The sequence below is a fragment of the Anabrus simplex genome, chromosome 5 (genome assembly GCF_040414725.1).
Source record: "Anabrus simplex isolate iqAnaSimp1 chromosome 5, ASM4041472v1, whole genome shotgun sequence".
Classification (NCBI taxonomy): domain Eukaryota; kingdom Metazoa; phylum Arthropoda; class Insecta; order Orthoptera; family Tettigoniidae; genus Anabrus; species Anabrus simplex.
This window is the reverse complement of record NC_090269.1, coordinates 261323198-261341147: the sequence shown is the minus strand read 5'-3', so window position 1 is coordinate 261341147 and position 17950 is coordinate 261323198. Positions and strand designations below refer to the sequence as shown.

Genomic DNA, 17950 nt, shown 5'->3' with positions numbered 1-17950 from the left:
TCCAGTAAAAGAGAAAGAAATATCAACTAACTCCAAACAGAAAGTTAGGAGATAATTAGAATTGTTTACACTGTTATTTCATGTATGTGGGTTGTGAACGCGAAGTCTGCGTGTATTTGTGTTTGAACTGGAGCGAGTACTTCTAACATACTGGGAGCAACTGAAAAGTGTTCCAGATTGAGAAGATCACCAACTGTTTTCATGATTCTGGGTTCAAATCCCAGCCAGTTGGTATTTAACAGTACACACATACGAGAGGTTAATTAAATTTACTGTTTCGTTAAATAAACTTCCTGAAGGGACATCGGTATTATTATTACGTAATTTAGAAAGATAATCAACCCGTATGAGACTCTCTTGCTTAGGGCATAACGAGTGTACCAGTAACAGGATATGGGTTCGTCGACGAGGAAAATAAAAATAAAGGTAAAAATATAATTTATTCCTCATTATTATTTAGACGTTTACGGCCATTAGAGACCACAATACGCAACATTTACACATTTTTAGCAGCTTTCTTTGCAACCCAGTATCGATGCATTTCTCTCTCTGGCAGCCTGTCTCTTCTGCTGTCCACCCGCTGTCCTGCTGTTCTTCTTCACGAAAGCCCTTGAAGTTATCGATATCGTGTCGGTACTTGGTTCTGTCAACGACGTCTTCACGATTCAGTCCATTTTTTTTTAGATCCTTCTTGACTTCCCTTAACCGCTTATCACATGTGTTAGCTCTGCTAAGTCTACTTCTCAGTCAACCGCTTGTTGTCCATTCTAAATAGGTGGTCACAGAACCCGAGTCGTCGCTTCTTGATGGATTCCATCAGTCGTTCGGTTTCTTGATACAGTTCCTCTCGTCCTCGCAACCTGTATTGTCCAGCCACGATCTTTGGGCACATTATCTTTCGAAGGACCTTCCTCTCAAACTTCTCGGCTTCTCTCAGACCAGCCTTCCAAGTCACTCGGATGCAGTCACTTCCATTGACATTCTGGTTTGATCATAGTGTTGTAATGTCTGAGTTTAGCTTTCAATGAAATTGTCTTTTTCTTGTGCAGGTCGTGTGTTCTGCGAAACGCTGCGGCCATCCTATCTCGCCTACTGTAGCAAGCTTCTCTTTCATTAGATCCAAGTGCACAATCTCACCGAGATACACTGACTGACAGAGCAAATGCAACACCAAGAAGGAGTGGTTCGAAAGGGATGAAAGTTGGGGAAAAAACAGAGACGGCACGGACGAATAATTGATGTTTATTTCAAACCGATATGCAGGTTACACAATGCGCACGGCATCGACTCAGTAGAATGTAGGACCACCGCGAGCGGCGATGCACGCAGAAACACGTCAAGGTACAGAGTCAATAAGAGTGCGGATGGTGTCCTGAGGGATGGTTCTCCATTCTCTGTCAACCATTTGCCACAGTTGGTCGTCCGTACGAGGCTGGGGCAGAGTTTGCAAAGGGCGTCCAATGAGATCCCACACGTGTTCGATTGGTGAGAGATCCGGAGAGTACGCTGGCCACGGAAGCATCTGTACACCTCGTAGAGCCTGTTGGGAGATGCGAGCAGTGTGTGGGCCGGCATTATCCTGCTGAAACAGAGCATTGGGCAGCCCCTGAAGGTACGGGAGTGCCACCGGCCGCAGCACATGCTGCACGTAGCGGTGGGCATTTAACGTGCCTTGAATACGCACTAGAGGTGACGTGGAATCATACGCAATAGCGCCCCAAACCATGATGCCGCGTTGTCTAGCGGTAGGGCGCTCCACAGTTACTGCCGGATTTGACCTTTCTCCACGCCGACGCCACACTCGTCTGCGGTGACTATCACTGACAGAACAGAAGCGTGACTCATCGGAGAACACGACGTTCCGCCATTCCCTCATCCAAGTCGCTCTAGCCCGGCACCATGCCAGGCGTGCACGTCTATGCTGTGGAGTCAATGGTAGTCTTCTGAGCGGACGCCGGGAGTGCAGGCCTCCTTCAACCAATCGACGGGAAATTGTTCTGGTCGATATTGGAACAGCCAGGGTGTCTTGCACATGCTGAAGAATGGCGGTTGACGTGGCGTGCGGGGCTGCCACCGCTTGGCGGCGGATGCGCCGATCCTCGCGTGCTGACGTCACTCGGGCTGCGCCTGGACCCCTCGCACGTGCCACATGTCCCTGCGCCAACCATCTTCGCCACAGGCGCTGCACCGTGGACACATCCCTATGGGTATCGGCTGCGATTTGACGAAGCGACCAACCTGCCCTTCTCAGCCCGATCACCATACCCCTCGTAAAGTCGTCTGTCTGCTGGAAATGCCTCCGTTGACGGCGGCCTGGCATTCTTAGCTATACACGTGTCCTGTGGCACACGACAACACGTTCTACAATGACTGTTGGCTGAGAAATCACGGTACGAAGTGGGCCATTCGCCAACGCCGTGTCCCATTTATCGTTCGCTACGTGCGCAGCACAGCGGCGCATTTCACATCATGAGCATACCTCAGTGACGTCAGTCTACCCTGCAATTGGCATAAAGTTCTGACCACTCCTTCTTGGTGTTGCATTTGCTCTGTCAGTCAGTGTATTTGAAGCTGATAACTCTTTCAATCTTACCATACCTTGTCTTTAGTTGTTGGGGAGCTGTGGGTACCAAGTACTTAGTTTTTAAAGGAGATCATAAGTCCAGCCTTTTCAGCTTCTTGTTTCAAAAGATTTATCTGTTCTACAGCTGTATCTGTGATTCTTGAAAGGATCGCTAAATCACAAGCAAAAGCTAGACAGTTGATGTTGACACCGTTCTTTGAACCTCCAATGTATACTTGGGTTCAGTAAACATTCTTGTGAAGTTCCCATTCACGGATGACCTTCTCCAAAACGCAAGTAAGGAGAGTTGGTGATAGTCCATCGACCTGCCTTACTCCTGTTGTAATTTCAAACTCCTTGGAAAATTCACCCATTATTTTTTCATTAGAGCGGGTGACAGTTAGGGTATGCTTGATAATTTCTGTCGTACGCTTTCTGGAAATCGTCAAAGAAGACTACCAGATCGTTTGAAGTGTTATTTTCCATGACTCTTTTAAAACTCCATTTCTGCTCAATACATGATTTTCTTTTTCTGAATCCACCTTGGTATTCATCATGTTGGTGATCTACTTGCTCCACTAGTCTGGTCTGAAGGGCGTTTGAGAGTACCTTATATGCTATATTAAAATAGAGATGCCATGATATTGCTGACGTCTGTTTTTTCACAATTTTTGTGTAATGGGTGAATCAGTGCCATCTTCCACTCATCGGTGATCTTTCCAGTCTACCAAATCTTTACCAATTCATGGACTAATGCCTGGATGGTTATTTCTCCACCACTTTTCAGTATCTCCGCTGTGATTCCATCATTCCCTACACCTTTGTTGTTCTTCAGTTCCGTGACTACCTTCCGAATTTCATCTTTGTTTGGTGCGACTGAATCTTTGTTTCTTTGTTCTGGAGGAATTTTTTGGCCATTTATCACTGGGTTCAGTACAGTTCAACATCAAAATAGCTTGCTAAGATCTCACAGTTTTCTTTATTGCTCACAACCAATGCCCCATCCTTTCTCCGATAGTTTAAGCTTTGTGACTGATAACCTTTCAAGTGCTGTTTGAAGTCTTACAAATGTTCCGACTGTTATTTTTCTTAAATTACAATTCAATGCCTCGTATTTCTTTCATTACTTCGTTTCTTTTGGCTTGTCGGAGGGTTTTAGATGTTTGTTTCCGCATTTCTCTAAGTATCAAATGTATCCTTTGTTTTATCAGCATACCATGCTTTGAAGGCCACTGCTCTTTGATCTATTGCATTATTACAATGCACATTCCACCATCCTTGTGTGTTCATTGTAACGGTGCTGTTTCCTGTACAGTATTAACCACACTTTTCTAGATTTCCTCCCAGGTCCCCATTATTCTTTCTTGTAAAAGTTCTTGAAAACCACGTTCATTTTGTAATAATCTTTCATGGTCAATCTTTTACCTTCTGTTAGTCTTCTCCTATTTAATTGAAGATGCCTAAATTTTATGCGAGTTAAAAGTAGTCCATGTCAAGGTTGGGTCCTTCTCGTACTTCTATATTCATAATCTCTCGAATATTCCTCTGTGAGATTGCAACATGATCTAGTTGACATTCACCGAGGTTATCCCGAGGAGAGCGCCGTGTTTTATTTCTCTTAGGAAGTCTTTTGAAGTATGTAGACATAAGTTCAAGATCAAAGGTTTAGCACAATTCGACAAGTCTTTTACCATTTGTGCTTGTTCTATTGCAGACAGGATAACAGCCCACTATCTGACGAAATTGTCGTTCCTTTCCGACTTGAACATTGGAATCGACCATTAAAATTTTGGCATTGTTATATGGGTTTTCATGGAATTCGTTCTCAAATTGGTCCCGAAACAATTCCATCTTTTCAGGGTTTTTCCGGCTGTCTTCATTTATGGGAGCATGTGCACCTGTATTATTATTATTATTATTATTATTATTATTATTATTATTATTATTATTATTATTATTTATTCGCTGGGGCCATAGAGGACCGCGTTAAGTCTTGTTACATTTTGGCAGTGAAATTTTCTTTCTTTTGAGTCCAGAATTCTCTCATTCTTTCTGAGTGGGCCTGCTTGCGTTCATCTGTCCAAGGGGCACCGCGTTTTGTTTTCGGTTGTTCGTCTCGGTTTAGCCAGTTCGTCACTTTCTTTTTTCGGAAAAGGCCTCTGTCAAAGGCGTCTTTCCGGTTCGATCTGTAGCACTTGAAGGTCTTCTTTCGTGTTTCTAAACAAAGGTATCATGGTTTTAGGTTTTAAATCAAATAAGTGAAATATCTGCTTGGTCAACCTGTTTCCGTCACCTCGTTTAAAGTGAGCGCAAAATCGTACCCATCTTTTGCGGCACGTGTCGGCAATGTTCTCTACTTTGTTACAGACTTCCTTGTTGCATCTTTTTTGGTGGATGCCTTCTTGTAGTTGGATCCCATGATTTCCCTAATGATTATGCGCTCCTTTTTCTCCAATTCTTCGAGGAGTCATTTACTGGCATTTAGGGATTGGGTTTTGGTTTCAAAACCGTTTCATAGTGAAGTATCTTAGTGTTTTGAAAAAGGCATTTTTAAGATCACGCTTGACGTTTGGTAAGCTATTTCAAGTTTGCGTATTTGTTCCGTAAGTGCTTCCTTGTCCAGTCCATTTTTCATTATGATCTCACTCAGGTACTTAATTTTTTCTACTCACCTGATGTCCCCACATTTCATCCGGAGTTTTGATGGTGCGTCTTTTATGTGAATCATTAATTCTATTTTTAAAGGATATTTGCAGGCGTTTGTTGGGCGATTTCCTGTAACTGTTCGATTTGAATCCAAGCGGTTTCTACGTCGTTTGACAGAATGGCGATGTCGTCGGAAAAAGCTAGACAATCTACCAAGATTCCGTTGGATTTGATTCCCATTCTGAGTGGTCTATAGTCTGTTTCCATTAATCTCGTTTGCCACGTCCGGATGATCTACTCAACAGTTGAAAAGCATTGGGGAGAGCTCATCGGCTTGTCTGACCCCTGTTTTAAACTCAAAAGGATCAGAGAAACATCCTTGGAACTTAATCTAGGATTTTGTATCTGTCAGGGTGGCTTTAATTAAAGCCAGCAGCTTCAGGTCAACCCCGAATTCAGTAAGGATGGTTAGCAGCACCTCGCGGTCTTACGCTTTCTTGAAGTCAACAAAGACTTACACGTACTGTTTGGACCTTACATTACAATATCTGATGTCATGTATCTGTTCGGCTGAAGAGCGACTTTTCCTGAACCCCCCCCCCCTTCATATTCACCTATTTGATACTCTACGTGGATTTATAAACGATCCAGGATGGTAAGCGAGAGAATTTTTTAGGTTACCAGTAGCAGGGATATTCCTCTGTAGTTGATATTTCTCACGCTGCCTTTTTTGTGCAATGGGATGGATCAGAACCGTTTTCCAATCTCTGGTCAGGGTTTTCTCAATCCAGATTAATTGTACTTGTTTTTTCAAGATTTCGACTGATTCATCAGAGGCATATTTCCACAATTCTGCAACAATTGAGACTTCTCCAGGCGCTTTGTTGTATTTAAGACGGGCAATGCGGCGCTTGATTTCATCTTTGTCGGGTGGTCTGGATTCTGGTTACCAGAGTATGGGTTCTTAGATTTCAATGGGGCTTTGAGGCTTATCGCAGTTTAGTAGATTATGGAAGTAGTCTGCTGGAATGTTACAATTTTCTTCATTTGAAGTCGCCAGCATACCGTCCTTTCACTTATAGCCAGCGAGTTTCCTTTTGAGGGTTCTGTAGTACTCTATGGTTTCATTTCTCTTAAAGTTTTGCTATATCTTTTCAATAAGTGATTTTTCGTATTTACGTTTATCAGTTCTGGTCACTCTAGCTGTTCGGACCTGTTGGATTTTGCAGGTCTCCCAACTCGGTTTCCAATTTTGTCGAGTAATAATGTTTCCATGCATCGAGCCTTTCCTTGAGGACTGATTCGCAGATATCATTCCACTAGGCATGTTTCTTGTTTCTTTTTATTTCTACAACTTCTTTGGCGGCCTTCGATCAGGCACCTTTTGGTGTTGTCATAGTCGCTTGGTCTAGCCTTTTCCTGGAACTCCACGACCCGTTGTCGAAGTTCAACGTTGTCAAAGTATATGATCTGTTGGGGGGTTTTTCCTGGTGTTTGCGGGAATCGGTCTGAGTTTGATTATATACATGTAGTGGTATGTGGCCACGTTTATGCCATTTTGACTTTGACATTCATAATCTCAGGGCTGTTTCTACTGGAGATCACGACGTGGTCTATTTGGAATTCTCCGACTGTTTGGACTGGAGATCGCCATGTCGTCTGTGTATTATTATCATTATTATTATTATTCAAGTTTAACGTATCTTCAACTGCTACAGATACTTTTCTGCTAGTGGTTTAACGTCGCACAAACACATACTCGTGTTGGCGACACCGGCATGCGAAGGGGCTAGGATCGGGAAGAAAGCAGTAGTGACCTTAACAGAGGCACAGCACTCTGGAGGCATTAGCTTAGTGCCAGAATAGGAAACCAAGGTGACCCACCTATACCGCTGCCGATATTGGGGCTCGAACACACTTATTTCACAAATACAAACTTAAAGCTATGTAGCACGATCCGCGTAACAAACTTGCTCCACATGAAATACATGTTATGGGATGCCGGAGTGCTAGAATTTTGCCCTGAAAGGGTTTTTTTACGGTACAAGTAAATCTACTGAAATGGATCTCCCACATTAAGCACTCTTAAATGCACATTTACATTGCTGGCAGTAGTTTTCGTAATCTGGAGAATAAAAGTGCTTCAATCAATTACATTACACAACCGATAATAATAATAATAATAATAATAATAATAATAATAATAATAATTGTTACTGTTTTTCTGGTGGTCCTTTCAATCATTTTGCTCATTTTTGCAACATACTTGCAACATGAATACATCCTCGATACGCCTGTAAAACCAGCTGCAGTATGTCAATCTAGCCGAAGAAATACTAATCGACAGCACATACACCGTTCAGAACAAAACTCCTTTGATATACCTTGTACAATATTCAACTTGAATTGAAAAAGGCCTTCCGGTCATTGTTAAGATACAGGGTTTTGCAAAAAAAAAAAAAAAAAGTAACTGAACATTATATATACATATCATATGTTTATATATTGTGCCCGTATATAGACCTCTCTCCATGGGTGGTTGTCACCCGTAGATACATGCAATGCGCTCCTGAGTGAGCTCGCACACAAGCAAGACATCAAGTTCCCAGTTTGCGATAATCCTGATGAAAATCTGCAGACCCTCACATCCTGAAAAGGTCACTGTGTGGGAAGCGGTATCCAGTCATAGCGTAGCACACTGTGACCATCACTGCGACGCTGAAAAGAACGGCAGCAGGTCATTCATTACCTGCTTCCATGTCGACTTGCAGACTTTGTGACATTTATTTGGATTTCGACCAGCAAGTCTTTCAGGGTCGTGTCCAGTGGATCTGCCTTTCCCTATCCTGCCAGAAGTCCAGAAATAATGTGCGTGGCACCTTTTCTGTGAGGTATGGTAACGAAACCGTGTTTCACCTCGGTACCACGTACCCATGATGAACTGCGTGTAAACATCGAGACCGTGATAACTGCTGCTGATCAGATTGCTGACATGGATGCACGAATCATTGACCGCATGGAATACGTAGTGAACAATAACAGACGCCATTCGGAGCATGTAGGCCTAGTAGTGTAAACTTTGGTTTTTAGTTCAAGGTACTTTCAATTACCTTTTTCCCTGCAACACCCAGTGGCATGGCGTAAAGTTTTGAGAGTTGTTACCCGACAAGGCATTTATAAAATAATGTGTTAAGCTAAGTTTTATAAAAACAAAATGGCACTTATAGAGTTTCTGCTTACATGCACATCAGTTCAATCAGGCGATTTTTGGTCGTCATCAAGGACAAGTTGGTCATTCTACTCTGTCTCTGAATGCTTCGCTGTTGTGTTTGTATCCGCCACAGAGTCGAAAATGACCGTGTCTGCAAAATACGGGCCACTAGACGTTTCGCAGATCCGGAAACTGAACATAGTTTTACGACTGCTGTTACATGAACAGTGACATCGTTTGAAAATGTTGAAATTACTGACAGATACCTTGATTTAAGGCATGCTACGTTTGATTACGCTGGGGTTTAATCTGGCATTTCTAATTATGAACTAATTATTAGCAGTGGTATTCTACTATATGTAGTGACATACATATGTACATGTCAACTTACGTGAATTAAACCTAAAACTGTGTATTTACATTTCTACTATGCTAGGAGTTTATGCACTTGATATAAAATTAGGTATTAATAGTAGAAGTGTGGATCACAGAGAAAATTCAGGAGCACTGGACCACAGAAATAATACATTTATTATTTTTTTTAAAGGAGATAAAACCAACCCAGGTAATGAGAGAGGAACAAGCCTTCTGGACTGCATATACAATATTTTCTCTCGCATAATTTACAACAGGATCAAAAGCACTCTGGAACCGCAACTTGGAGAATACCGAGGAGGATTTCGCCCATACAGAAATTACCCTGACCAAATTCTCAGCCTTCACTAATAATGGAATATTATACGCTCAGAAATAAACAGAACTTTACTTCATTCATAACTTTCAAAGAAAGACAGAATCCATAGACCCACACTTAAAAATCCTCAGATCATACGGTCTTCATCCCAAATCAATAAAAATCATCGAAATAACTTAAACCAACACATACTATAAAGAAGTATAAAAAGCTTTTACAATTAAAACTGGCCTCAGACAAGGTGACGGATTATCTCCACTGCTTGTCAATATGCTCTCCATTACATCATGGGACGTTAGCAAAAGGAAAACCCACCGAAAATCAAAATTGGAGCAAAACCCTCAATAACAGCATACTGCCTGTGACTGCGGACGATTTAGCTCTCTGAGACCCTGACTTGGAAAACGTTCGTGCCCAGATCACCAGTCTCAAAAAATCGCCTTAAAATAGGATTACAAGTATCCTTCGAGAAAACTGAGATTATCCCCATAAAACTCCTATGCATAAATTAAGTGTTCATAAATGACTGAAAAAATCAAGATAGAATCAACATAGTTCTACAATTCAAATATTTTGGAGAAATCGTCACACATACATAATCGAGAAAGAACCATGGATAAACAGAACTAACAAAATGAAAAAAAGTCAAGTTTCTAACCTGCTCAACGTACAATGAGAAATGCCTGTCACTAGACACTAAGATCCAACACTATGAAACCGGAGATAAGTGTTAGACTTAAGACGAAACACTGGTTAATAGAGCAAACGCCTGAAAAGCCTTACATCTGATCTGTTTTTTGACATGCTCTATTGGTGGAAAAATATCTAATTCTCTCCATGGGAACTTAGAATTTCCATTCGGAATTGCTAGGCGGGCAAAATTCCATTGAGGAGATTTATCTCCCGTATGCGGTTATCAGACTGTGCCTCTTATAATGGGCTTCTGATAAGTTCACCTGCATACACCCCACCGTCAGTGGGTAGGGTCTGACACATCCCACTCTGATAAGTCTAGTGTCAGACCTAAGACGAAACGCTGGTTAATAGAGCAAACGCCTGAAAAGCCTTACATCTGATCTGTTTCTTGACATGCTTTATTGGTGGAAAAATACCTAATTCCCTCCATGGGAATTAGAATTTCCATACCAGTACCTATCTTAATAATTCAACTACTTATTTCTTGTATACCAAATCGATCCTTTGAACCTTTAAGGCAGCAAACGTGTCGGTGATGTCTTCATAGAATAGCTTTTGCTTCATTAACTGCAGTTGAATTTCTTTTTGAATGCCAATATTCCCTAAAGAAGAAAATCCCTCTTCTGAAATTACATTCCTAACGTATGTTAGAAATCTTTCCACAGATACTGCAGTAGAGAAGGAGGACAGACTAAGGGAGAACAATTTAAGAGCGTCCGTAAAATAGTCCTTATCCTCATGAAGAATTTCTAGCATCTTTTCGGCGGAAATCTGCCTGTACATCACATCAACACATAAAATTGGAAAGTTCGTTTCTTAAACGACGTGTCTTGGGGAACACAGATCCAAAGAAATTTTGCACGTTTTCAAGTGCACTAGAGGAAAGCATGTGGTATTCTTCAAATTTTGTGGTATCACCAAGGCAAACAATTTTTTTTCACAACCGCGAAATCTTCCATCCATTTCCATAAGAGTATATTCCAAAATTTCATAATATAAGGATTGATAAATTTGACCACATTCATCTTGAGGAAGGGAGCTGTACTCCCGTGTGAGGCGCATATTCGTCATTTTGATCCTTTTTCAAAGATTGCTGAAACATACTGTTTGCTCCATTTGTTTCTTAGTATATCACACGTAATCCTTATTTTTGATACACGGTATTTAACATCCAATGATATCTTTTGCAAAACATCAAAAAAAGATAAATATCAAACAAAATATGTCACGAAACACTATCGTCCGAAATGTGAATTGAAAACTGTTGTAAAGAAACCTTTTTTTTTGCTAGGGGCTTTACGTCTTATGGCGACGATGGGATAGGAAAGGCCTAAGAAGTGGAAGGAAGAGGCCGTGGCCTTAATTAAGGTACAGCCCCGGCATTTGCCTGGTGTGAAAATGGGAAACCACGGAAAACCATCTTCAGGGCTGGCGACAGTGGGGCTCGAACCCACAATCTCCCGATTACTGGATACTGGCCGCACTTAAGCGGCTGCAGCTATCGAGCTCGGTGTAAAGAAACCCTCTGGCAAGTTGGGTACCTAGGTAGAATAATCGTCGGGTTGATCACAGCAAACTATGGCTTCGAAAACCTGTTTAAATAAAATTTGTTCGCCTTTTAGTGTTCTATCACCTCCACTTTATCCGAAGCGGATCCTGCGTCATGATATTTGACCTCATTTTTTTATTTTTCGAAAACGAAAGCATATTGACCTAAACCCTTATACATGAGTTACTGTTGAGTGTACCCCCACAGGTACCTTGAAGCTCGTTGAAATCGACTGGACGCAGGGTCTGGTCTCTCTTTGTTATTATCGTGCATTATTTGCCGGTGGAAACGGTGTTTTCCTTTCTTCCCCTACACTCTCCAAACATGGCTTCTAAACTGAATGATGAAGCATTCACCTATGATTGTGACTGTGTTGTAAAGAGCCTTTTGAACCGTTCCTTACGATCACGTACCTTTAGTGAGGAAAGTAAAATTACTTTGAATGGCAGACCACCTCCTGAATTAAAGGATTTGAACACTGAATTAAAAGACATGGAGGTTTCGAAATATATGTTAATGTATCATGGTAAACAGATGCCAGCAAACAATGGAAGAATATATACAGTACATACTTTTCAGGAACAAAACTCGTCTGTTCTCTCTCACTCTATCCTACAGACCCTGCAGTAAATAAAGGGGGGCGGAAGAGGAGAGCAAAATGGCTCATGGAAGACTTTGCTCATAAATGATTAACAACCTATAGATACTGAAATTTGTAACTGTATTCCTACCTTGCACTGAATATCGTGGCGAGCGCGAGGAAGCAGCCGTCTGCTACCTTGGGCGAGCCTGTGTAACAGCGGTCCACAACCCAATCAAGCAGAGGGCCGATGTCCGGGTTGCACTCGAGCAGCAGAACTACGGTTTCGCGAGCCAGCTGGTAGATCTGCAACAACATAACACATATATTCAACACCAATTGCTAAGCTCAAATCGCGCTGCACTTTTTCAAGAAACTAGAAAGGAAAAGGAAATTACAAGGTGCATCTAACGATAAATTTGAGTAAGTGATAGTTAGGGCTGACGAGAGAAAACTTTGGAAAATAGCCCGAATTTCTTCGAAAAAACCCACACACTCATTCTCTATTCAAAAGTGTAACAAACACCTCGTATAATGTAATATATATTTACCTTCCACGGATTATTGTATTATGATATCCAGTCGCTCTCTGAAAGCATTAGTTGAGTGACCGTGCGCAGAATCATTAAAATTGTATTTGATAGTATAAAGTCTGCTTCAGTTGATGAAGTAAGATAATTACTAGAGAAAGTGAGGAAGAAAAAAATCAGAGCAATTTCAGGTACCAATAATGCATTCTGGAAGGAAGTAGGTGAGAATAACTTTGTCCTTGAAAACATAGTAAAAATATTCAACAAGATTTTCGAGGGAGCGAGATTCCCAAAATGTGGTGAAAGATCAAATCCAAGTAACTATAGAGGTATAACGTTGTTAGATTCACTAAGCAAGATATCTATACAGGGATATTGGCGAAACGGCTAATGAATTCGGCAGAAGGGTTCTCGATCATATCAAGACTCCAATCCAGATTCATAAAAGGAATGAGGACACGTGATAATATTATGGCAGTAAAAGCAATCCTGGATAATACGTACATGAAGAAGAAAAGAGACAAGATGTGCATTGCAGCAACAGAGTCAGAAAAAGCTTTCAATGTAAGTCGAGGCAGATCGGAGTTATCAGAGTAAATGATAAGAACAATTGAAAATAAATATTCGGAATTTAAATGTTCTATAAAGTGAAATATGGTGTAGTAAAAAGTGAGATCTTTTCAAAATTGTGTCTCAAACAGAGTTTCATACTGTCACCTATATTATTTTTATTGTTTATTAATGACATCTTCCAATTCAAGGCTTTGAGAAAGGAGCTTGCTTCTTCATGCTTCGAGAACGAAGATATTCCAGGCCTGATCTTTGCAGACGAAATCCTTCTACTCGCATTAACGCCAGGCAAAATGCAAAATAGTATTAATGATAGAAAAATACTGTAAAGAGTGGAATTTAACAGTTAATCTACAGAAAACCAGAGTAACGGTTAGAAAAAGGGGTGACAAGCTTGATTACAAGCAGCAATGGCAGATGGTCAGAACAGATAGAGAGCGCAAATGGAGTAAGTTTTTTGGCTAGTATAGTATAGTATTTAATTCAGTAGTTAAACCCAAGTTGCTGTATGGAGAACAAATTTGGGGAGTAGATCATGGAACTGTAGCATCAGACGTAGTCGTAAGTAAATTTTACAAAATAATTAAGAAATTACCAAGCTGTACTGCAAATAGTGGAGTGAGAATGGTGTGCGAAGGAATGAGTATATGGGCAGATACTGTGAAACGAATAGTGAACTATTGGTTGAGACTAAAATCGGGGCCATGAGGTGAAATTCTAGGCACAGAATAACAGCACCAAATGAAACATTAAAATCAGGGCTAGTGGGTGAATGGGGGTGAAGAAGTTACTAGATGAGAGAGGAATGGCATACTACTGGGAGAGAAATATATTAAGAGATTACAGCAAACTTTGTTAGAAGGCGGGTCAAAGAGTGAAAGACACAAAAAGACGAACAATAAGGACAGAAAGTAATAATACAACACTAGTAGAACTTCGTAAAATAAATGGTAGTTTGTCTCCCCCCCCCCCCTCCTTTTCAATAGCAGGCTGTAAAGGAAATCAAAGAGGAATTTGGGATGGGAATCAAAATCCAATGAGAGGAAATCAAAACCATGAAATTTGCTGATTATATTATTTTATCTGAGACTGCAGAAGATCTCGAGAAATTGCTGAATGGTATGGACGGAGTCTTGTTTAAGGAGTACAAGATGAAAATAAATAAGTCCAAAACAAAAGTAATGGGGTGCAGTCGAACGAAGTTAGGTGATGCAGGTAATATCAGATTAGGAAGTGAAGTCTTAAAGGAAGTAGATGAATATCGTTACTTGGGTAGTAAAATAACCAACGACAGAAAAAGTAAGGAGGACGTAAAATGCAGACTAGCACAAGCAAAGAAGGTCTTTCTTAAGAAAAGAAATTTGCTCACTTCGAACATTGATATAGGAATTAGAAAATGTTTTCGAAGACTTTCGTCTGGAGCGTGGCATTGTATAGAAGTGAAACATGGACAGTAACTAGCTGAGAAAGAAAGAGGATAGAGGCTTTTGAAATGTGGTATTACAGAAGAATGCTGAAGGTGAGATTGATAAATCGAATCACGAATGAAGAGATACTGAATCGAATTGGTGAGAGGAGTTCGATTTGGCTAAATTTGACGAGAAGAAGAGATACAATTATAGGACACAGCTTAAGACACGCAGGACTTGTGCAGCTGGTTTTTGAGGAAAGTGTAGGCGGTAAGAACGGTAGGGGTAGACCAAGGTATGAATATGCCAAGCAGATTAGAGAAGATGTAGGATGCAGCAGTTACGCAGAAATTAGGGTGGCATGGAGAGCTGCATATAACCAGTCTCTGGACTGATGACTCAAACAATAACAACGAGGTAAGGACACAAATGTTAGTAAAAAGAAAAATGAGAAATTTTTGGTGACTGATGGGAGTACAGCAAAATAAAGCCTTAAGAGGAAAAACTTACTAAAATCAATGCATTTTATGCCGTACACGTACTGAAGTGGCACATCTGTTAAAAGAATAAAGAAACGAGAAAAATAAGAGAGGAATATATAGATGGGAAAGTGAGAGATAAAGTTGAAAATGAATCTGAACTTTACACCTCGCCAAGCTATTAAATAGAGAATGGAAGATATACGGAAGAACGGCAAAACTATGTAACATTTTCAGAGCAATATGGAAAAATAAATGTAAACGAGGCGGAAACAGAGAATGTAAAAGTAGTTAATGAGGAGGTAGACTTGACTAAAGACCAGGAAATACCTCAGTAGGGTAGGATTATACAATTTTTAAGACATGTCTACATAACATTCATGAGATAGGTCTGTATTAGTAAAGCATATTTTAATTTTTTTGTTGACATTCTTAATTGAAATTTTCTAAGCTAACAAAACGAACGGCATATAATTTTTGCGATTACAATAAATGAATACTCTGTGTAACTTGCGATTACAATAAATGAACACACTCTCCCCAGTTGGTCATCCGTGACTGGGAGAGAAACGCATTCGTTCATTCATTCATTCATTCATTCATTCGTAATATCATGTCTGTTAAAGACTACTGTAACTTAATCCATCTCAACTATAACTTTATAAATACTTTAAAAGGATACACAGGGTGTATCATAACTCTACCGACACATAATCAGGGGTTGCTCTTCAAGTTGTGTTATTTTTTTTTAATTCTTTTTCCGTCGCGCCGATATAGGTAGGTCTTATGGCGACGATGGGGTAGGAAGGACTAGGAATGGGAAGGAAGCGGCCGTGGGCTTAATTAAGGTACAGCCTCAGCACTTGTCTGGTGTGAAAATGGGAACCACGGAAAACGACATTCAGGGCTGAGGACAGTGGGATTCGAACCCACTATCTCCCCGATGCGAACTCACAGCTGCGCGCTCCTAACCGCACGGCCAACTCGCTCGGTGTGTTATGTTAAGAACGATGGTGCAATCGGATTGGCGCGCGATTCAAACTGACGAACTCGCCATATTTGCTATGCCAGAGCACAAGCCGCTGCTGTGCTTCAGAGAAGAGAAGAGGAGGGAGGGGAGACAGAGATAATGCTCCGCGCGTATGCACAAGTTTCCTCATTCGACTCGCACAGGGTTGTCTTAGTCTCCTACATACAATATCCACAGTTCGTTTATTAAACAGCCATAACTGTGCACTGAGTACAAGAACACACTGGAATTAGAAAGAAGACACACTTGTCAGTCAAGGAATGCACCAGATCATTTCTCCTCTCTTCTGTTGGTGGCAGTAATGTTCTTTATTTTTTAACGTGCTCGATACAATGTTGCCGCTCCACGATTGTGTATTCCTTTACTCAAAACATTGTAAATTGAATGAAATACTGAACGAAGGAAACAATACGCCCAATGGTTTGATTACAGTAGATCAGGGCCACTCAAACGCCCAAAATCTTCTCACGCGTGCAAACCGAGGCGCAGAGGTTCTGTGCACCATGCATCAGTCCGACTCGGCTCGGTTCGGACTAGCGCCTTGGCTGGGGTCAACTCGGTTGAGCTCAGTTCAACTCTGTTCGGATGGCGGAGCGCTGCAGAGTAAGTAAGGACGAGGGAGACAGGCGGAGCGAGTGAGACAGGCGTAGGGAAAGAGAGAGACAGCGTTATTGCTCAAAATCGAGAAGTCGAGTTCTGCACTCTGGTCAAAGTAGCGAAGTCGTCTTTTGCATCTTGCGCCGCGCAATGCACCGGTGCATGTACCCTAAGAAGACCTGCTATAAATGTTCAATGTGCCCTCCTCCTACCTCGAGATACAGTTCACAACGGTGTAGTGCAGTGCGGCTTGTCTCCCATTTCCATTAGCTGCGCCATAGCCTAGGTGTGTATTAGCAATTTCTTCGTCTATGTGTCGAAACTGAGTCATTCTCCCCAATTTCTTCCGCAAACTTAGTAGTCAATTTGCGCAGAACACACTGTGCTTTGCTAACTTGGTCAGGGAAGTGACTATATGAAACAAACGAGAAACTTGTGCATTTGCACCGAGCATTATATCTGTCTCCCACCTCCCACTTCCCCTCCCTTCCTTTCCCTCCTTTGACGCACAGCAACAGGCAGCGGCTGGCTCTGCGGCAAGTTTTTCAATCTGAATCGCGCACCCGGTAGTGACAAAGTAACCTCATTTCCCCGAAAATAATAATTTTCTCTGCCAATCCGATTGCACCATCGTTCACGAAGAGCATCCCTATTTTTTTGGTCGGTATAGTTATGATACACCCTGTATAGGAAGTAATGAAATAAGTTATTGCGTACTTTCTAACATACACTCCTGCTCACATTTTAACTAAGTTGCTATTTACTTTGTCAAAATAAGACAATGTGATCCGAGATATTGACTATTATGAATAACAACAACAAAAATCTTAAAACAGATTTCATCAAGCAAGCAAAACTACGAAGTATTTACAAACCAAGGAGTTCTTACTTAAAACTATACTTCTCTTTTCGTTTTTGGCAGCAGCCTTAAGTTCATGATTAATCTTTTATATTCTGCAAATTCTTACCATGGGTAGTCAAATTTGCAACAAATTTACGTTGCAGCGGTTCCTATCATCAGATCATTCATTGATTATCAAAGAAAAAGTATGTTCTATATCAGCACTAGATGCTGATGTGCTGAGGTAGACAATGTTATTCGTCTCCCGAGCCTTAGCACCTTTAGTTTCCGCCTCAGTCATCACTGATCACATAGACCAACCTTTCCATAGTATTACCAGAATTGGAAATGTTTGAACTAATTAAATCTTAGCATTCGGGGATGGTACGTTCGAATCCCACTGTCGGCGCACTGAAGATGGTTTTCCGTGGTTTCCCATTCTTTACACCAGGCAAATGCTGGAGCTGTATCTTACTTAAGACGACGGCCGCTTCCCTCCCAGTCCTAGTATTTTCCCATCCTTCCGTCGCTGAGAACCTTTAACGTGTTAGTGCG

At 41.2% G+C, this 17950-nt stretch overlaps 1 protein-coding gene across 2 annotated transcripts in view; it reads right to left on the bottom strand.

Moving 5' to 3' along the window:
- Nucleotides 1-17950, bottom strand: part of fry (Protein furry) — a 1574680-nt gene that overhangs the window by 1186777 nt on the left and 369953 nt on the right. For both annotated transcript variants that reach the window (XR_011018272.1, XM_068227610.1), the window contains exon 23: nucleotides 12091-12245. Coding sequence is in view for 1 of the 2 variants with exons in the window: in XM_068227610.1 (XP_068083711.1) it covers nucleotides 12091-12245 (155 nt within the window). In the remaining variant the exon portion in view is untranslated. The remainder of the gene's footprint in view (nucleotides 1-12090; nucleotides 12246-17950) is intronic.